Source organism: Salvelinus alpinus, chromosome 20, assembly GCF_045679555.1.
Source record: "Salvelinus alpinus chromosome 20, SLU_Salpinus.1, whole genome shotgun sequence".
Classification (NCBI taxonomy): domain Eukaryota; kingdom Metazoa; phylum Chordata; class Actinopteri; order Salmoniformes; family Salmonidae; genus Salvelinus; species Salvelinus alpinus.
This window is the reverse complement of record NC_092105.1, coordinates 33,084,471-33,105,696: the sequence shown is the minus strand read 5'-3', so window position 1 is coordinate 33,105,696 and position 21,226 is coordinate 33,084,471. Positions and strand designations below refer to the sequence as shown.

General features: G+C 41.5%; 1 protein-coding gene across 18 annotated transcripts in view; it reads right to left on the bottom strand.

The window, feature by feature from the left end:
* neb (nebulin) overlaps nucleotides 1-21,226 on the bottom strand; it is an 89,969-nt gene that overhangs the window by 29,363 nt on the left and 39,380 nt on the right. For 16 of the 18 annotated variants that reach the window (XM_071355343.1, XM_071355341.1, XM_071355346.1 and 13 more), the window contains 38 exons: nucleotides 21,022-21,123; nucleotides 20,620-20,727; nucleotides 19,155-19,466; nucleotides 18,739-18,843; nucleotides 18,479-18,583; nucleotides 18,157-18,261; nucleotides 17,830-17,937; nucleotides 16,805-16,915; nucleotides 16,014-16,211; nucleotides 15,750-15,854; nucleotides 15,421-15,525; nucleotides 15,197-15,301; nucleotides 14,976-15,083; nucleotides 14,681-14,794; nucleotides 14,343-14,540; nucleotides 13,822-13,926; nucleotides 13,523-13,627; nucleotides 11,531-11,638; nucleotides 11,214-11,321; nucleotides 10,781-10,888; nucleotides 10,441-10,545; nucleotides 10,113-10,217; nucleotides 9,776-9,874; nucleotides 9,516-9,620; nucleotides 9,180-9,284; nucleotides 8,882-8,986; nucleotides 8,641-8,745; nucleotides 8,348-8,452; nucleotides 7,919-8,023; nucleotides 7,620-7,724; nucleotides 7,386-7,490; nucleotides 6,172-6,276; nucleotides 3,297-3,398; nucleotides 2,955-3,062; nucleotides 2,721-2,825; nucleotides 2,345-2,449; nucleotides 2,033-2,134; nucleotides 1,776-1,880 (listed from right to left, as the gene is read on the bottom strand). In XM_071355343.1, coding sequence (XP_071211444.1) covers nucleotides 1,776-1,880; nucleotides 2,033-2,134; nucleotides 2,345-2,449; nucleotides 2,721-2,825; nucleotides 2,955-3,062; nucleotides 3,297-3,398; nucleotides 6,172-6,276; nucleotides 7,386-7,490; nucleotides 7,620-7,724; nucleotides 7,919-8,023; nucleotides 8,348-8,452; nucleotides 8,641-8,745; nucleotides 8,882-8,986; nucleotides 9,180-9,284; nucleotides 9,516-9,620; nucleotides 9,776-9,874; nucleotides 10,113-10,217; nucleotides 10,441-10,545; nucleotides 10,781-10,888; nucleotides 11,214-11,321; nucleotides 11,531-11,638; nucleotides 13,523-13,627; nucleotides 13,822-13,926; nucleotides 14,343-14,540; nucleotides 14,681-14,794; nucleotides 14,976-15,083; nucleotides 15,197-15,301; nucleotides 15,421-15,525; nucleotides 15,750-15,854; nucleotides 16,014-16,211; nucleotides 16,805-16,915; nucleotides 17,830-17,937; nucleotides 18,157-18,261; nucleotides 18,479-18,583; nucleotides 18,739-18,843; nucleotides 19,155-19,466; nucleotides 20,620-20,727; nucleotides 21,022-21,123 — 4,404 coding nt within the window. Of the gene's footprint in view, nucleotides 1-1,775; nucleotides 1,881-2,032; nucleotides 2,135-2,344; nucleotides 2,450-2,720; nucleotides 2,826-2,954; nucleotides 3,063-3,296; nucleotides 3,399-6,171; nucleotides 6,277-6,868; nucleotides 6,971-7,385; nucleotides 7,491-7,619; nucleotides 7,725-7,918; nucleotides 8,024-8,347; nucleotides 8,453-8,640; nucleotides 8,746-8,881; nucleotides 8,987-9,179; nucleotides 9,285-9,515; nucleotides 9,621-9,775; nucleotides 9,875-10,112; nucleotides 10,218-10,440; nucleotides 10,546-10,780; nucleotides 10,889-11,213; nucleotides 11,322-11,530; nucleotides 11,639-13,522; nucleotides 13,628-13,821; nucleotides 13,927-14,342; nucleotides 14,541-14,680; nucleotides 14,795-14,975; nucleotides 15,084-15,196; nucleotides 15,302-15,420; nucleotides 15,526-15,749; nucleotides 15,855-16,013; nucleotides 16,212-16,804; nucleotides 16,916-17,829; nucleotides 17,938-18,156; nucleotides 18,262-18,478; nucleotides 18,584-18,738; nucleotides 18,844-19,154; nucleotides 19,467-20,619; nucleotides 20,728-21,021; nucleotides 21,124-21,226 lie in introns of all 18 variants that reach the window. The other 2 variants (XM_071355360.1, XM_071355344.1) reach the window with 1 other exon arrangement.

Here is a 21,226-nt window from a genome sequence, read left to right as displayed (position 1 = left end):
ATATTTTGTAGCAAATTCCTTGTTCACCTATAAGCTCTACATTATGACATTTACGATCTATCTATGATAACTATACTGTAGGTTAGTAAAGACAGCCAATCACTGGCAGTAATAAACATTACATAGTAAGTACAGTGGGGAGAACAAGTATTTGATACACTGCCGATTTTGCAGGTTTTCCTACTTACAAAGCATGTAGAGGTCTGTAATTTTTATCATAGGTACACTTCAACTGTGAGAGACGGAATCTAAATCAAAAATCCAAAAAATCACATTGTATGATTTTTAAGTAATTCATTTGCATTTTATTGCATGACATAAGTATTTGATCACCTACCAACCAGTAAGAATTCCGTCTCTCACAGACCTGTTAGTTTTTCTTTAAGAAGCCCTCCTGTTCTCCACTCATTACCTGTATTAACTGCACCTGTTTGAACTCGTTACCTGTATAAAAGACACCTGTCCACACACTCAATCAAACAGACTCCAACCTCTCCACAATGGCCAAGACCAGAGAGCTGTGTAAGGACATCAGGGATAAAATTGTAGACCTGCACAAGGCTGGGATGGGCTACAGGACAATAGGCAAGCAGCTTGGTGAGAAGGCAACAACTGTTGGCGCAATTATTAGAAAATAGAAGAAAATAGAAGAAGTTCAAGATGATGGTCAATCACCCTCGGTCTGGGGCTCCATGCAAGATCTCACCTCGTGGGGCATCAATGATCATGAGGAAGGTGAGGGATCAGCCCAGAACTACACGGCAGGATCTGGTCAATGACCTGAAGAGAGCTGGGACCACAGTCTCAAAGAAAACCATTAGTAACACACTACGCCGTCATGGATTAAAATCCTGCAGCGCACACAAGGTCCCCCTGCTCAAGCAGGCGCATGTCCAGGCCCGTCTGAAGTTTGCCAATGACCATCTGGATGATCCAGAGGAGGAATGGGAGAAGGTCATGTGGTCTGATGATTCAAAAATAGAGCTTTTTGGTCTAAACTCCACTCGCCGTGTTTGGAGGAAGAAGAAGGATGAGTACAACCCCAAGAACACCATCCCAACCGTGAAGCATGGAGGTGGAAACATCATTCTTCGGGGATGCTTTTCTGCAAAGGGGACAGGACGACTGCACCGTATTGAGGGGAGGATGGATGGGGCCATGTATTGCGAGATCTTAGCCAACAACCTCCTTCCCTCAGTAAGAGCATTGATGATGGGTCGTGGCTGGGTCTTCCAGCATGACAACGACCCGAAACACACAGCCAGGGCAACTAAGGAGTGGCTCCGTAAGAAGTATCTCAAGGTCCTGGAGTGGCCTAGCCAGTCTCCAGACCTGAACCCAATAGAAAATCTTTGGAGGGAGCTGAAAGTCCGTATTGCCCAGCGACAGCCCCCAAACCTGAAGGATCTGGAGAAGGTCTGTATGGAGGAGTGGGCCAAAATCCCTGCTGCAGTGTGTGCAAACCTCGTCAAGAACTACAGGAAACGTATGATCTCTGTAATTGCAAACAAAGGATTCTGTACCAAATATTAAGTTCTGCTTTTCTGATGTATCAAATACTTATGTCATGCAATAAAATGCTAATTAATTACTTAAAAATCATACAATGTGATTTTTGCGATTTTTGTTTTAGATTCCGTCTCTCACAGTTGAAGTGTACCTATGATAAAAATTACAGACCTCTACATGCTTTGTAAGTAGGAAAACTGGCAAAATCGGCAGTGTATCAAATACTTGTTCTCCCCACTGTATCTGTAGTGTTTTCTGCTTCTTACCTCAGACGCCAGAATGCGCACTGACTTGGCATGAAGGTTAGCAGGAGTGTCCAGAACAGTCTTATACTGGCCTTTTGCCTTCTCAAACTTCTCTCTGTATTTCACCTGGTGGACAGAACAAAGCACAACAATTAACACAGGTTCTTTTTTTCTTAAGATTAAAATGTCATGTGTCAGAATAGAATAGAATCGGATGGAACAGAATAGAATAACTTTCTTTTGATTGATGGGTGGCAGGTAAAGGAACAACTACTCACATTGCTGAAATCAGCATTCTTCTTAGCCAGGACGGCTAACTTGTCGTCCACGATGGACATCACACAACCCTTCATCATCTCCTTGTCATACTTGTATTCAATCTGAGGACAGCCAGATACACAACAGGGGTTGACCAGAGGTGCCATGTCAAAGATACAAGGTGTCAGTATAGAAACCTGGGATGGTGTTACGTGTGTAAGTCATGTACGTATTGTCTAGATTTGTTCTTCATGGACTCTTAGACGATTAGCCCCATTGTGGGCTAAAAAACATCCAAACAAACAAACAAATGTCTGTAGTGCATCACTCACATCACTCTGCTGGAAGTTGGCCTTGGCAGCGTGGACAAAGTCAGGTCTGTCGACAGTCCAGATCCACTTGTTTTTGGTGGCCTGGTACTTCTTCCTGTAGTCCAGCTGGAAGGAGACAAATCAGACAGGAACAGAACAGTGAGTGAGTGAAGGGCCTGTCTCAAGCAACCATTCGAGTGGGGTAGAACACATCAGGTATAATGCCTGTCCTTAACAAGCCACATTCTTTTATTTTTATTCATACATGCATTTATTCATTCATTCATTTATTTATTTATTCATTCATTCATTCATTGATACATTCATTTATTCAGAAGTGGCTTTCAGAAGTAAATGGATACAAGGAAAAGAGGAGTACTAGCAGAGAGAGACTCACATTGCTGATGTTCTTGTAGGCTTCCTTGGCAGCACGGATTTCAAAGGATTCAGGGTCCATGTTGATCTGGGCCTTGCTCCTCTCATACATCTCCTTGTACTTCAGCTGAGTGACAAAGGAGATAAAAACACACTCACATACAGTACTAGGGCTATGACTGTACCTGCCTCCATCTTAGAGGTCCAGTTGTGAGAGGGAAGGAAGGTGGCCATTTTGAGAGCGTAGAGTACATACCACGCTGGTGATCTCCTTGACCTTCTTCATGTGTGTGCTGTGTGGAGTGTCATGGCCCAGGGTGTAGCCCTTAGCCTTGTTCTTGTTATACTCCATCTTGTAGACATTCTGGAAAAAGTGATGAGAAAATGGTGCAAGTCTAAATTATTCACATATAGTGTTATGTAGAGAAATACACAGCAGTAAGGAAACAACACATTTATTTATATTAATTATTTGTATATTTATTTATTTGTATATCTTTATTTTTGTAATAACTATTTATTTTATAAGGAGAAACAGTGACAACAAGTGCAACAAAAAGTATCTTTAATTCAATGTTGTGTGGCCAAGTGAACTCACGTCTAATATGGCTTTGCTGCGTTTGTGGCTCTCATGCTCAGGAGTCTCCAGGATGGAGGTGAACTTGTTCTTAGCGCGCTCATACTGTGCCCTGTACTTCCACTGTGGTGATGGGGGCAGAACACAAGAGTTAGACACTCACACAGGAGACATTACTGTCAAATAAGTATAAATGTATATATTATTAACAGTGTTTAAATGATCTATTGGTTATCTATGTGCTTTGCATATTGATTTTCAGTAGGCTATATGAGTTTATTTTACATGCCTTTATCCATTCTTGATCAAATGAAATGTATTTTCAAAGAAATGGTGATTATGTGAAACAACTACAGCACATGTCAATGTAATGAATGAATGCAATAGGAAGACACCATGCAGAGGTTGGTACATGCTTAACGGAAACAGGTAACAAACTGAAATGATGTGGAAAGAGAGTTCCACAAATACACAGTTTGAGAACGAAAACAGAGACAAGGGATACGTGTTACTGATAGTCTGTTAGGGCACAGTCTGTCATTTTCTCATGGATGATTTTCTCCAGCTGACATTTGATGTCCTGATCAGCTTGTCTGTTTCTACACTATGTCCTGAACAGCTTGTCTGCATCTACACTATGTCCTGAACAGCTTGTCTGTTTCTACACTATGTCCTGATCAGCTTGTCTGCATCTACACTATGTCCTGATCAGCTTGTCTGCATCTACACTATGTCCTGATCAGCTTGTCTGCTTCTACACTATGTCCTGATCAGCTTGTCTGCATCTACACTATGTCCTGATCAGCTTGTCTGCTTCTACACTATGTCCTGATCAGCTTATCTGTTTCTACACTATGTCCTGATCAGCTTGTCTGCATCTACACTATGTCCTGATCAGCTTGTCTGTTTCTACACTATGTCCTGATCAGCTTGTCTGCATCTACACTATGTCCTGATCAGCTTGTCTGCTTCTACACTATGTCCTGATCAGCTTGTCTGCATCTACACTATGTCCTGATCAGCTTGTCTGCATCTACACTATGTCCTGATCAGCTTGTCTGCATCTACACTATGTCCTGATCAGCTTGTCTGCATCTACACTATGTCCTGATCAGCTTGTCTGTTTCTACACTATGTCCTGATCAGCTTGTCTGCTTCTACACTATGTCCTGATCAGCTTGTCTGCATCTACACTATGTCCTGATCAGCTTGTCTGCATCTACACTATGTCCTGATCAGCTTGTCTGTTTCTACACTATGTCCTGATCAGCTTGTCTGCATCTACACTATGTCCTGATCAGCTTGTCTGCTTCTACACTATGTCCTGATCAGCTTGTCTGTTTCTACACTATGTCCTGATCAGCTTGTCTGCATCTACACTATGTCCTGATCAGCTTGTCTGCTTCTACACTATGTCCTGATCAGCTTGTCTGCATCTACACTATGTCCTGATCAGCTTGTCTGCATCTACACTATGTCCTGATCAGCTTGTCTGCATCTACACTATGTCCTGATCAGCTTGTCTGTTTCTACACTATGTCCTGATCAGCTTGTCTGCTTCTACACTATGTCCTGATCAGCTTGTCTGCATCTACACTATGTCCTGATCAGCTTGTCTGCTTCTACACTATGTCCTGATCAGCTTGTCTGTTTCTACACTATGTCCTGATCAGCTTGTCTGTTTCTACACTATGTCCTGATCAGCTTGTCTGTTTCTACACTATGTCCTGATCAGCTTGTCTGTTTCTACACTATGTCCTGATCAGCTTGTCTGCATCTACACTATGTCCTGAACAGCTTGTCTGCTTCTACACTATGTCCTGATCAGCTTGTCTGTTTCTACACTATGTCCTGATCAGCTTGTCTGCATCTACACTATGTCCTGATCAGCTTGTCTGCTTCTACACTATGTCCTGATCAGCTTGTCTGCATCTACACTATGTCCTGATCAGCTTGTCTGCATCTACACTATGTCCTGATCAGCTTGTCTGCATCTACACTATGTCCTGATCAGCTTGTCTGTTTCTACACTATGTCCTGATCAGCTTGTCTGCTTCTACACTATGTCCTGATCAGCTTGTCTGCATCTACACTATGTCCTGATCAGCTTGTCTGCTTCTACACTATGTCCTGATCAGCTTGTCTGTTTCTACACTATGTCCTGATCAGCTTGTCTGTTTCTACACTATGTCCTAATCAGCTTGTCTGTTTCTACACTATGTCCTGATCAGCTTGTCTGTTTCTACACTATGTCCTGATCAGCTTGTCTGTTTCTACACTATGTCCTGATCAGCTTGTCTGTTTCTACACTATGTCCTGATCAGTTTGTCTGTTTCTACACTATGTCCTGATCAGCTTGTCTGTTTCTACACTATGTCCTGATCAGCTTGTCTGCATCTACACTATGTCCTGCTGATGATAAATCTGGTGTGGATACATATTGAACATGAGTAGTACAGCTAGAGATTAATAATGGTAATATTTTTTTAATTATCATTTGGATTTAGAATTTCAACTAAAATAAATGAAAATAAATCTATTGACTGTGTTCATAATTTGACGTAAAACGTATTTCTAGACAGTTCAGTTTGTACTTGTGATGTGGGTTATAGGCAGAGGAATTATAACTTGGGATAAGCTGGGTAGCTTGGATTCTGAGATCAGTGAGGATTCAGGAGTGTTTATGAAGCAGAGGTGTGAGTGGACTGTGGGGCAGACAGAGGTGAGGTATTCTAGTCACTGGCCATTGGGAGTTCAGCATGGGTTTCCACAGCTACAGTTAGCGAGGGCTGAGCTGGGAAGACAACTGGAGGGAGTGAGAATTGGGAAAACTGGCATGGAGTGGACATTTTGAGGACTTTACGAGGTGAGGTCTACCGGGCCAATGGATGATTACCTTACACTGCGCGCTGGACTGGCAAATGGCACTGAGGATGTCTGGACGGAGCAGCTCATTGCAGCCATTCTTTAGCAGCTCTCTAGCCCTGGACCTATATCTTTTCTGTCCACGGGGACACACACCAACAAACACACACAGCATGCAGAGGATGAGGACAGGGACAGTGGGACAGACAGGACGGAGTGGACAAGAGAGGAGCTCCCAAGATCCCAGGCGTGGAGTCTGAGTTGTGTCCTCCTGATTTGTTCCCTCAGAGTGAATCACACAGCTATATTAAACCTGGTTGAATTGGGTTCAATCACCTAAATACGCCTATTTATTAGCTTTCATGGTTTTGACAATGCTGAATTTGTTTTTGACAATTGTCATTAAAACTGACATGAGAAAAGGGTTCAACCAAGTTTACGAGTTCAACACTGAGTGCACAGATCAAGGAGAGTGTAGCCGCTCACTCAAACCACCACAGAGGGCTATTTGAGTGGCAGAATACGACACCTGTGGCGTAAGGAAAAAGACAGAGAGAGAGAGAGTTGAATACGAATGATGACATCTTAGCCATGCGACTACGACCTCCCGAAAGGCCTGCAGTCAGATGACCTCATGCACCGGGCTCAGAAGCAAGCGTTCTGATAGGCCCAGAGTAGACGGAGGCGGACGGGGGCGGGATTCGGCAGTGGGCCAATCATAGCTTTACCTGGCTATTCTTGGCGTTCTCCTTAGCCAGGAGGTTTCTAGGATCATCCAACACACTGCTGTACTTATCCTTGGTCTTCTCATAGGCTGCTCTATAGCGCCTCTGCTCAGAATGTCAAAAAGTTAAAGACAACTGACAAACAAACAGTGAGGTGCGACAGTCAGGAAATAAGAAGACTACCAGGATAGAAAGGTTAATAGCATGTGATAAATAAAGGAATGAACCACAGACAAGAGAAACTTGAGTGACAACGACACAGTATTGTGGGTAGCACCACCACAGGAAGAAGGATGGTCCATTCATCACCATTTACAGTACATCTACTAAATGTTATGAACTAGTCATGATCATCTGTTACCCTCAAAGCTGAGAATCCAAATGAGATAGAAAGAGAACACATGTTATACTCATTACTATATCTGGTTTTCATAAGATCATTTAAATATATCCAGTATATCCAAATTAAAACCGACATGAGTTCGCATAAATGTGTTACAAAAGTGCAGCTGTGACTTACTTCGTTGATGATAACAGAGGCATTCTTGGCGGCCTGGAAGAATGGAGTATCACTTGTGTACTTGAACTGGTGTCTGTTCTTCTCAAACGTTGCTTTGTAGAGTCTCTGTTTTCAAAGGAGAAGAGGGAAAAGAAGAGGAGAAAAGACCTTGTGGATATGAGAAGAGAAAGATAACATCTGAGAATGGTCTTATTGAATTTGTAGTGGTAAATTCTTTCTTTCCTAAATTCTTACCTCACTGTAGAGGCTTTTGTTCTTCTCAGCCTGGACCATCTCAGGTCTGTCCCACACGTAGCAGCCAATACCCTTCAGCCAATCCAGGTCCTCCTTGTACTTGTTCTAATGTTAGACAGATATATTCATGTTTTGGGTCATGCAAAAACAAACAGGTTAAAGTATTCTAATACGCTGAAATGGACAATGCAATCTTTCTATGGTAAACTACACATTGTAAGCACTCAAATGTATTGGAATTGCAAATACAGTGATTATGCTGCGATGGTATTTTCTGATGTTAAATTGACACCACTCACGTCGCTGACGTTATTATAGATGATTTTGCTGTGGAAGAACTCGGGACGGTCGGGGATGGATCTCCACGTACCCAGAGTATTGTTGTACTTCTCTCTGTATTTGACCTGTGTGAAGGAGAGAGAGAATTGTCTTATATCTGTATGATAACATATGTGTATACAGTATTTGACCTGTGTGGAGAGAGATAAGTGTCTTTTATCTGTATGATAACATACGTGTATATACAGTGTTTGGCAAAAACCACATACCAAATGGAGTCCATTTAATAGACCAAATAATCCTATTGGGTGGCTCTGAGCCAGCAGGCAAAGCTGGTTGAAACAACTTCCTTAAAACACAGATTACGGTTCGTAAACTGGTTGTAGGGATGTCATTTCAACCAGTTTTGGTCGCTGGGGAGATCTCTTCTGATTGGCTGACACACTGACCTCGCTGATGTCATCGGTGACCCTGCGGTGACACACGATGTCCAGGGCATCCTTGATGCTGTGGTAGTGACCCTTGGCCTGCTCAAAGCTCTCCTTGTAGCGCAGCTAGAGAGAGAAGAGAGAAGAGAGAGAAGAGAGAAGAGAGAAGAGAGAGAGAGAGAGAGAGAGAGAGAGAGAGAGAGAGAGAGAGAGAGAGAGTAAGAGTAGTACATAGGTCTGTCATTTGTAAGAACAACAACTTAAAGACCAAAGGCAGTAGAGGAGGAGCAGGGATCACCAGAGAGCATACTCACATCACTGGACTGTAAGTAGGCCTTCTTGGCCCGGACGAGGATGGGTGTGTCATGGATGCTGGTATACTTGTGCTTCATCTTCTCATACTGATCTTTGTATTTGATCTGGGGGAAGAAACAGAGGAGAAACTGTGTTAGAGCAGTGGTGAAGGGCAAATACTATGGTATCATACTGGGACATAAGAAGGGCAATATAGTGGTGATAGAGGAATGTTGGAGAAATGACGTTGGAAAGACTTACCTCGCTGAAGACCACCTTCATAGCCCTGGCGTGGTCCATTATGGGGGTGTTGATCTCCGAAGTGAAGTGGGCTCTCTCCTTGGAGGCCAGGTCAGTGTACATAAACTGTAATTAACATTAACAGAACCGTCAGAAATCTCTTTCTTTGAACCTTTTTGTCATTGTTGTGCTTTAAGTTGGCATCAATAGAAATCTTAACACAGCTATCAGTCCTCCAAAGAGTTAAGCAGGTTTATTGTATCTGTGAGAGCTAAGATGAAACACACAAAAAAACTGTGGGCATCTCCTTTTGACTTGCCTTGTTGCTGAGCTGTTGGGCCCATTTGACTCTCTGGACCTCAAGGGAGTCCAGGGTGGTGGTGCACTTGGTCTTCTCCACATTGCCTTGGGCTCTGTACATCAGCTGAGGACGAGAGGTTAAAGGTTAACATTGGCAATTTAGACAGAAAGACAGACCTGAGTCTTCCATTACAAGCTGAGTCTCCAACAAGCATCAACCTCGTATAATGGCAGTTAATGGACGTTTTACTGTATTGTGTTAATATATTGTACTGTATATTATAATATTATATAATAATAATAATATATATATATGTGGAAAATGGTGGGAGATATGATAGTGAAGATGACTCACGTTGCTCATGTGGGTCTTGAGCTCAGTGATGCGCTGGTACTCTGGTGTGCCCAGGACTACAGTGAAGTTGGCACGGTTCTTCTTTGCCTCAACATCATAGTTGGCCTGTTTTGGGGAGACAAATTAATATGGATTAGCAGATGTATTATAAGCATAGTATAGACATATTATTTACAGTATTTGCAGATTGTGTATACTTAGCTCCTTTGATTGCTGATTGAAGCCATGATACAATGAAAAAGAAAGGAAAGGCTATCTACCCTGAACTTGCTAATGTTGCGGACAGTGATCATCTCAGGTGTGTCATACAGGAAGCAGCCAACGCCTCTCAGCCACAGAAGGTCCTCCTTGTATCTCAGCTGGTGATGTAAACAGAGACAGACAATGGTTACATTACTGTATAATCATTCAATAGGCATGGAGGGATTTGGTAAAGTAACAATAACCTATCAATGAAATTCTTCCCGTATCCTCACTGAAGTTAACTTAAGTTTTCATTGAAAAAAACATATTTCATTGGTTGTATAGCCTAAATATAGCATGTTTCAGAAGTTGCTTGGCTGCATTGTTTTGAGTGAATGTTATTGGGCCACGTACGTCACTGGTGATCTCGTTGACGTGGTTGCAGTGTATCATCTGGGGAGTGATGCCCATGGGGATCATGGTACCTCTGTTGGCGATATACTTCTCCTTGTAACACAACTTCACGGAACAAAGGGAGACACACAGTACTTAGAACACGTGGCAAACTTCACAGCAAAGAAAACAAACAAATTAAATAGTTTTGAAAAGAAGTGTATAAATGAAAACAGAGATAATCATGATGAATTAGTCTTGTAGCAAGCATCAACACTAAGTAATAGTAACAAACATCAATGACAATAGTCTAGGAGTGATAATGACAGGATGACAAAAGGTCACGTACGTCGCTGACGGCCTTCTGGGTCATCTTGACCTGTCTGATCTCAGGTGTGTCGTAGGTGCTGTGGACCTTATCCTTCTCCTTCTCATACAGCTCACGGTACAGACGCTGGGACAGACAGATGGAGAGGGGAAATAACATCACCACTACGCCCCAAATAATCATTTTAATGATACCCACATTCCAGGGTCTTGGACTGTACACAGCTATAATGACTCAACATCATTCAAGGGACTCATAACAAATAGCCACATAGATGGATCATCAATCAAATTGAATAATTCATAAATTATGACATTTTTCCAATTAGTGGGGGTAGAGGAGAAGATGTTTGTAATCTTACCGGGTTGGTGACCTTGTTGGCGTTCCTGATGTTGACGAAGCTGACACCTTCTGGGTCTAGGGTGTAGTTCGTAGCCTTTGACTTTTCATAGTCATTCTTGTACTTCACCTACACAACAGAATTCCACGTGTGAGTTCCTACCATAGAGATACGATATATAACATTTTATGGTAACTACATCTATAGGCTTCCTTCTACTTCACCTAGCTACAGTACAGAAGACAAGTGTGAGTGACACAGTACGTGCCTCTCATAACTGAAAGTTTGAATCTGAATAGATTTTCTTGTGTGATAATTACCTCAATGAGAATCTTAATGGTTCATATTTTATACACAAGGTAGGGGGGGTTTCTCTATTTTGGGGGGGACGGTTCAAGTAAAAAAAAACGAATAGATGAACATTGAATAAAAGAAAGTGTTGTGTCTTTCTTACGCTGCTGACAACGATGGTGTTGTGCTTAGCCTGCTTCATGATAGGATTGTCGTGGGGTAGAGAGTAGCCAGTAGGCATGAAGTTCTTGTTGGCCTCTTTGTAGAAGTTCTGAGGAGAATCATGAGAGAGGAAAAACAGAAGGACATAAGATATGAGAATCATAATAAAACAAGCATATTTTACTTCTATAAACAGTTTGAGGGAGTAGTTACTATTTATGCATTTTTGAAAGTTACGAGTGAGGTATGTTTTGTAAGAGTGTACTTAAAGTAAAGAAATTATCCCCAAAAAAGAAGTGAGGATGGAAGATATCTTACATCACTCTGGTTGTAGTTGGCCAGGCGTGCCCTCTCTGTGTCAACGGTGATAGCGGGGGAGGAGTTAGTTCCCTTGACATTGGTGACGTAGTCATTACGGTAGTGGAGCTGAGAACATGAGAGGAGAGAGGAGAGAACTTCATATGCTCCATCATGAAAATAATTAGAATTGACATATATATATATATATATACAGTGGGGAGAACAAGTATTTGATACACTGCCGATTTTGCAGGTTTTCCTACTTACAAAGCATGTAGAGGTCTGTAATTTTTATCATAGGTACACTTCAACTGTGAGAGACGGAATCTAAAACAAAAATCCAGAAAATCACATTGTATGATTTTTAAGTAATTCATTTGCATTTTATTGCATGACATAAGTATTTGATCACCTACCAACCAGTAAGAATTCCGGCTCTCACAGACCTGTTAGTTTTTCTTTAAGAAGCCCTCCTGTTCTCCACTCATTACCTGTATTAACTGCACCTGTTTGAACTCGTTACCTGTATAAAAGACACCTGTCCACACACTCAATCAAACAGACTCCAACCTCTCCACAATGGCCAAGACCAGAGAGCTGTGTAAGGACATCAGGGATAAAATTGTAGACCTGCACAAGGCTGGGATGGGCTACAGGACAATAGGCAAGCAGCTTGGTGAGAAGGCAACAACTGTTGGCGCAATTATTAGAAAATAGAAGAAAATAGAAGAAGTTCAAGATGATGGTCAATCACCCTCGGTCTGGGGCTCCATGCAAGATCTCACCTCGTGGGGCATCAGTGATCATGAGGAAGGTGAGGGATCAGCCCAGAACTACACGGCAGGACCTGGTCAATGACCTGAAGAGAGCTGGGACCACAGTCTCAAAGAAAACCATTAGTAACACACTACGCCGTCATGGATTAAAATCCTGCAGCGCACACAAGGTCCCCCTGCTCAAGCAGGCGCATGTCCAGGCCCGTCTGAAGTTTGCCAATGACCATCTGGATGATCCAGAGGAGGAATGGGAGAAGGTCATGTGGTCTGATGATTCAAAAATAGAGCTTTTTGGTCTAAACTCCACTCGCCGTGTTTGGAGGAAGAAGAAGGATGAGTACAACCCCAAGAACACCATCCCAACCGTGAAGCATGGAGGTGGAAACATCATTCTTTGGGGATGCTTTTCTGCAAAGGGGACAGGACGACTGCACCGTATTGAGGGGAGGATGGATGGGGCCATGTATTGCGAGATCTTAGCCAACAACCTCCTTCCCTCAGTAAGAGCATTGATGATGGGTCGTGGCTGGGTCTTCCAGCATGACAACGACCCGAAACACACAGCCAGGGCAACTAAGGAGTGGCTCCGTAAGAAGTATCTCAAGGTCCTGGAGTGGCCTAGCCAGTCTCCAGACCTGAACCCAATAGAAAATCTTTGGAGGGAGCTGAAAGTCCGTATTGCCCAGCGACAGCCCCGAAACCTGAAGGATCTGGAGAAGGTCTGTATGGAGGAGTGGGCCAAAATCCCTGCTGCAGTGTGTGCAAACCTGGTCAAGAACTACAGGAAACGTATGATCTCTGTAATTGCAAACAAAGGATTCTGTACCAAATATTAAGTTCTGCTTTTCTGATGTATCAAATACTTATGTCATGCAATAAAATGCTAATTAATTACTTAAAAATCATACAATGTGAATTTGGGGATTTTTGTTTTAGATTCCGTCTCTCACAGTTGAAGTGTACCTATGATAAAAATTACAGACCTCTACATGCTTTGTAAGTAGGAAAATCGGCAAAATCGGCAGTGTATCAAATACTTGTTCTCCCCACTGTATATATTAGATTTTTTGTTTTGTTTATTGAGACAGTTGGATATACAGGGAAGACAGAGTAGGGAAGAGAGACAGTACAAAAATGAGAGCCTGAACCAGGAAGTGAACTCTGATTAAATAAGGGTTAAATAAAACAACAAGATGGTGATAGAAAAATAAGAATCTTTAGCGACAGTACTCACATCGCTCAGGTTGTGAGCACTCTGTTTGGCTGTTTCATAGGTAGGAGTGTCGATGACCATAGAGTACTCCTTGAATGCCTCAATGCCCTTGGCTCTGTACTTGTTCTGGAAGACAAGAACAAATACACAAATACATCCACATCAATGTCCACATCTGTGGAGTGAATCATTTTCCTCCAGTCATTAGATTAAGAGAGGATAGGATAGAAGAGGAGAGGAGAGGAGAGGAGAGGAGAGGAGAGGAGAGGAGAAAAGACAGATGAAGAAAGATAGGTGAGAGGCATGGGGAGGGAGTTTACCTCGCTCTGCAGGTTGTCAGCAGCCTTGACGCGCAAGATCTCAGGGGTGTCCCAAGCATAGCAGCCAATTCCCTTCAGCCAGTTCAGGTCATCCTTGTAGAAGACCTGGGGAGCCACAGGAAAGTTATAGAAGTCATAAGGACAAGCAAGAAGAAGTACAGCATTTGGGAACTATAACTCTGAACTACCTAATAAAACTATATATAACTATGTCACAATAGTTTAGAAATAATCACCAATATTAGTTACTTTTTCTGACACACTCTACCGGATCCTAAATAAATTACTATAACCCCAAATTAAAGAAAATAAAGGTCCTCTAGGTCTTCCTGAAGAACATTTTATATATATGTTATTATAAACAACAATATTGTTTATAATAAGTAAGGGAAAAAAACTCTATTCTATTGAATCATTTAACTTCAAATGAAATTGTCATTAAATGCAATGTGAAAACCCAATATATACAGTTTTCCACATAAAGAAAGTTTATTAAAATATTCAAAGTTCAGATGACTCACGTCGCTGAGCTGCTCGTTGACCTTGCGTGCCTGGGCGTACACCTGCATATCAGGCATACAGATCCACTGGTGCAGGTACTTCCTGTAACCGATCTCACTGACATGGTTCTGAGTTTGACGGGCTGACAAGACATGTAGCATGTCTGGAGGGATGTGGTTCTTGGCCTTGGTCTTCTCATAGTCTGCCTTGTACAAGCGCTACATGTAGGGAGGGTACATAAACCATTATGTTATTATGTGTGTGTACATTTCCATTGATTGAAGATCAATGTGTTTGACTGCCATATGGAAGACAGTAAAGTAAAGAGGCGATAACGAAAAAAGGCAACAAGACTTACGTCAAGACCCATCTGTCCGGCTTTGAGGCAGCGGAGAGTTTCTGGGTCGTCCTCCAGGGACTTGGGCAGACTGTAGAGGGACTTGAACTTCTCATAATCCTCCCTGTATTTGACCTATAGGGGAGGACATCATATGGGTAGGTTTGGGTAGTGGGCTTTGACAATGTACATGCAACTTTTATGTATGTGACGACTGATAATCCTAAACAACAAGTTCAAGCAAATGAGGAACATCAAAAGTCAAAAGGGTCTTAGACTATAAAGGGTGATACGTTGGGTGATAAGTTGAACTCACACTGCTGAGGATGACCTTCTGTTGTTTGGCGTGTTTCATGGCGTGGGAGTCTGATGGCAGCGTGTAACCCTTAGCCTTGATCTGGTCCCAGGCAGATGTATACGTTTTCTAGATGACACAAAAGAAAACATAAACATCATAAATGAAGCATTTCAATCCTAATAGGTAAACATTACAGTATTTGGAGACACAGTGTACGTCTACAGTAGAGCCACACTTACGGTGCTGTAGATGTGCTTGAGGTTGGCGTTGCGTACGTAGTCGTAGGTATCCAGAATTGTGGTATACATATGTTTTTCCTTATGGTAAGCCTCCCTGTAGTTCAGCTGTTGAGATAAAGAGCATATGTTTTGATACAAAGCGGGTTTTATACATTTCTATACTATTAGAAGTGATGTGTAGTATAGTATAGTATTTATTTCTGTACAGTACATCTGACACTCACATCACTGGCCCAGGTGTGACCCAGGATAGCAGTCACATAGGCAGGGGTGTCTGTCACGATGGAGTAGTTGTTGAATTCCTTCTTACCCTCCTCTTTGTATTTGAGCTGCAAGAAAACAAATGCAGAGGGTTAATAAACCATAGTCCCCAAGCAGGAATACTCCTTTTGAAGTAGTCTCTATCACTATTATTTTTTATTGTCTTAAAGTCTTTTTATGATAAAATATATATGTATTTATCCATTTATGATAGACTGGTATTCAATCAATAGCAAACAAAAGACTAGGTAAATCATTGGTATAAATGACAGTAAGTTATCTTGCTACTCACCTCGCTCTGCAGCAGGTAGGCATTCTTGGCGCGGACAATCTCAGGTGTGTCCCAGACATAGCAACCAATACCCTTCATCCAGTTCAGGTCATCTTTGTAGTACACCTAGCAAACAGATAGACAATACCACAATGCAGAGTTCAGATAGTTGGATTTGATATGATTTTACAAATACTGTGATAGTGTGGGGTAGTGTAGCTAACTAAAGATGTGTTGTGTCCTTTTGCGAAATACACTTTAAAATCTATTCATCTTGAAACGTACATCGCTCAGGATCTCATTGTTCTTGCGGGCTCTGATAGCGTCCTCCTGTTCGGGGTGGCAGGTCCAGTTGTGCAGGTAGGTGCGGTACAGCACATCACTGAGCATGTCCTGAGACCTCTTAGCCACCACGTTGGGAATGATGTCAGCGGGGATGTGGTTCTTGATCTTGTTGGTGTTATACTCCTTCTGGTAATCCCTCTGGAAGAAAGAACAGTGCACTGTGTGGATTATTTTCAAATCAAAAATATAATCAAATCAAATGAAAGTGTATTTGTCCTATGCACGTGTTGTACAGAGTACAATTAAATGCTTACATGCAGGTTCACCTCTCAACATTGCAACAACAAAATAAGAATATAAGCAAGTAAAAACATATTAAATGGAAGAAAAATAAATAAATAGAAGAACATGATAGAACTATACATAGGAAAGCATATCTAAGGAGTTTATTTATACAGGTAAGTCATTTAAGAACAAATTCTTAATGATGAGCTGCTGTTGTCTTATTGTATCTTTAGAGAACGTAGCGAGCGGATTATCTTGTGTGTGATTTACTAGATTATGCTGTGTAGGTTATCAGTATAATATATCTTACTAGATATACTGTAGATATACTACAGTATTATAGCAGTATTATATCTTACTAGATATACTGTAGATATACTACAGTATTATAGCAGTATTATATCTTACTAGATATACTGTAGATACACTAAAGTATTATAGCAGTATTATTTCTTACTAGATATAGTGTAGATATACTATAGTAATATAGCAGTATCATATCTTACCAGGCCCTTCTGTTTCTCCTGTTCTCCACAGCGTATCACCTCAGGGAAGTCCACCAGAGTGCCAGCCAGGTAGTGGCCCTTGGCCTTCTCATGGGCGTCATGGTACTTAGCCTGAAAGGTTTCAGTTTCAAAGGAAAAAAAACTATTGTCATCAATGATTGCAGGGAGTAAAGAGCTCCGTTACCACAACAACATATGCAACCACTAGCAGTTACTTAAGCAATAAGGCCTGAGGGGGTGTGGTATATGGCCAATATACCACGGTTAAGGGCTGTTCTTAGGCACGACAAAACCCCTGAAACCTTATTGCTATTATAAACTGGTTACCAATGTAATTAGAGCAGTAAAAATAAATGTTTTGTCATACCCGTGGTATACGGTCTTATATACCACGGCTGTCAGCCAATCAGCATTCAGTGCTCGAACCACCCAGTTTATAAGATTGTTTGTAATAATCATCATATTCTTTATAGTTAATCATTTAACAAACACGCATTTAACTATTTGAATTAGATTTAATAGTACTAAAGTCCGTTGTGTTTGTTGCTCTTTAAATATTATATATATATTATTTTCACGACTTCTGCCGAAGTCGGTTCCTCTCCTTGTTCGGGCGGTGTTCGGCGGTCGACGTCCCCGGTCTTCTAGCCATCGCCGATCCATTTTTCATTTTCCATTTGTTTTGTCTTGTTTTCCCACACACCTGGTTTTCATTCCCTCATTATGTGTTGTGTATTTAACCCTCTGTTCCCCCCCATGTCTTTGTGCGGAATTGTTTGTTGTAAGTGCTTGTGCACATGTTGACCGGTGCGCAACGTTTTTTTTTACCCATGTCTTGTTACTCTTTATGCCGTTGGTTTTGCTATTAAACTGCTTCGGCTATTACTTAGTTCTGCTCTCCTGCATCTGACTTCCCTGCCACCGGTTACGCACCCCTTACACTTATAGTAATAATCATCATATTCTTTATAGTTAATCATAATATTTGTATTGTTGATTGTCAAGAGGATGTAAATTAGACTCACGTCACTGACGATCTCCCTGTTCTTCTTGGCTCCGACTACAGGAATGTACTGAGGGTCGAGCTGGTAACCAGTGGCTTTGCTTTCATCCCAGGCCAGTTTGTAGTATTTCTACAAATGACATCAAAACAATCCTCAATGTCAAAATCAGAAGTTACAGATAAAACTTTTTTTTTTAATAACATCAACATTTTAAAATGTATTAGTTTCAACAATATTATTACAATTATTATCAACATTATAAAAAATATCATTTGCATATAAAATTGGACATTTGTGCAGATAGGTGTTCCTATGAAGACCAAATCATATGGATGTAGAGTACTTTACCTCACTGATGACCTTGGCGACCTCTCTGCTATGGGCCAGCTGGGGTGTGTCCTCTGAGCCGATGTACTTGCCCTTCTCTGCGTTGAAGGTCTCCTTGTACTTCAGCTTTACAACAGAAGGACATATAGGCACAGGTCATGATCAAATCGAAACAACCCACACAACACAACATCCTCATGTTTCTCTAAGCTTAGGTATGGGTCAAAGGCTATCTGAAACAGAGAAAATGTGCATCCAACAAAAGACATCCAAAGACTGTAAGTCGTTTTTTGTCTTTTCTTAACATACTGTATAAGCTAAACTCGTAAAATGATTCACTCACATCACTGAGGTTAAAAGCATTGATGGTGGCCAGGATAATCTCAGGACGATCCACGATGTGTGTGTATTTGGCAAAGTTGTCTTTGGCATCCTTCTTGTAAAGCCTCTGCAAAAAGACAGTAGAGAGAGAGACGTGGTAAGAATTCCCTGAAGGGTAGCAAACACATGCAGTACTAATGACTGACATTTGAGGAGCAGAATGTGCCCAATGAAACCAATAACCATACCAAAAACAGCTTGGATACAGATAGAGGAGCTTACCTCGTTCATGATCTTCTGGGCATTCCTAACTTTGACGTGATCGACACAGTCTGCAGCCATCCATCCACAGCCACGGAGCCATTCCAGATCGGCCTTGTAGACAAACTGCAGACAGACAGAGGAGAGTTAGACAAACCATCATTTTATCTCTAGGTATTTTCCTGATTTTATTAGGGAGAGAGAGAGAGAGAGCGGGGGTGAGAAAGAGAGAGAGACGGGGAGAGAAGAGAGAGAGAGACGGGGAGAGAAGAGAGAGAGAGATGGGGCAAGAGAGACAGAGAGAGAGAGAGAGAGAGAGAGAGAGAGACAGAGAGACAGAGAGACAGAGAGAGAGAGAGAGAGAGAGAGAGAGAGAGAGAGAGAGAGAGAGAGAGAGAGAGAGAGAGAGAGAGAAAGAGAGGAGATATTCTACTCACGTCACTCTGAAGGTCGTACGCTTTGCGGGCCTGTTTGACGTCAGTGGAGTCTGGCAGACAGGTCCAGTTGTGTAGATGGGTCCTGTAGTGTTTGTCATTGACCTGAACCTGGCATTTCTTGGCCAGCTCGAAAGACAGCATGTCCACTGGCAGATGGAACTTGGTCTTGGACTTATTGAAGTCTTTCTTGTACAGGGCATCAGAGGCGATCTTGGCTGAGTTCAGAGCCAGCATGAGCAGAGGGTCATCCTCGACGCAGCGGGCTCCAATGTGATGGCCAGCCTGCTTACGGTATTCTGCCTTGTATTTGTGCTGTGAAAGAGAACAAGCAAGTGTCAAAGTATTGTATTTGGTACAAGAAATATACTTGCTGGTGACCCTCAATTAAATTTGGCGATGAATGGATGCCTGTAGAACAAGTTAAATAGACCAAACTACTTGGCGTCACGTTGGACACAGCTCTATCCTGATCTGAGCATATAGATAACATTGTCATTAAAATGGGTAAGGGCATTGCTATAACAAGAAAATGTTCTGAGTATTTAACATCCAGCATTTTGAATCAGGTGATTTCATTTTTGGTCCTGTCACACTTAGAGTACTGTTCAGCTCCTAAAAAACAGGGCTGCCAGATTAGCTCCTCATTGTTCTATCCATATTTAATTTTTTTAAAGGAATGCATCATCATGGCTTCCTGTTGAAAGCAAATTACTAGCAGTCTTTTGAATTTCTTGAGGAACGTAATATTTTTCAAGAAACCAAAGTACTTTTTATACAAATTAGTGTATACCAGCAACAAACATAACCACCAAACCACACAGGCAAGTTTAGGTAATCTGATAACCCCCAGACCAAGGACAAATCTCCTCATATCTACAGTAATTTACAGAGCCATCACTGAATGGAATTCCTAACCAACTCACATTTCTCAGGAGACAAAAGTAAATCCACCTTCAATAAAATAATAAAAGAACATCTAATGCGATGGACCATATGACTGGACAGAGACTTATTCTGAAGAGCATCTACTGAATGTTAAATGTATGTCATAACAAACTTGTTGAATGTCGGTTATGTCTTAATGTAAATTGTAATTGTTTGTAATGTCTTGTTAGGTTGGACCCCAGGAAGATAAGCTGACGTCATGGTGTCCGCTAATGGGGATCCTAATAAAATTATAAAATTAATTTCAAAGTGCCATACTCAGTGGGATTTAATTTACTGTTTATTCATACATACTGCAATAGAGATCTAAGCATTTAGAATTAAAACGGTATTGAGTGAATGGATAGTTTGAGTCACTTAAACACTATAAAGTTAGGAACTTAAGTAAATTATGTAGTTAATGTTATCTTTATCAGGAGTGAACAGACACTTACTGTTCCATTACATTTACATTCAGATGAGATAAGTATTTTTGACCTCAATAACCTGTTAAAATAAAGGTGAAAACAGTGATACTCACATCGCTCTGGACTTTATTGTTGTGGATGCACTGCTTGATGGGAACAGCATCTCCGGGCATGAAGAAGCCGGTGGCTTTGACCTTATCCCAGTCCTTGGTGTACAGTTTCTGTGAACGGTAAGATAGACCGTAAATTACAGGAAGTAGGACCGTAAATTACAGGAAGTAATGGTAATATTTTGTGACTACACCATGTCTTATGAGCATTTCTTCTTCGAGTTCCCCTCTACCTTCAGTATTGTTGAAGCTTTATTCAGACTGGAAAAGGCATTTTGAGCTTTTCAAATGTCTGAGCACCCTGATCAAATCAAATCAAATTGTATTGGTCACATACACATATTTAGCAGATGTTATTGCGGGTGTAGGGAAAGGCTTGATGTAAAGAAAGAAGAGTTATCTTACTGGATGGAGATTCTTGGCCACCTCTCTTGCTGTTGCCAGTACTGGGGTGTCTGTGATCGTGTACTTAGTCTTCTCCGTGTGCCAGAGTGCACGGTAATTAGCCTGCACAAAATCAAAACACAAAAGCAAATGATTAGTATTGTACTTATGATGATTATTATTGGCTCTATTAAGAGTTGCTTCAATAGTCCAACGTTTTTATTTC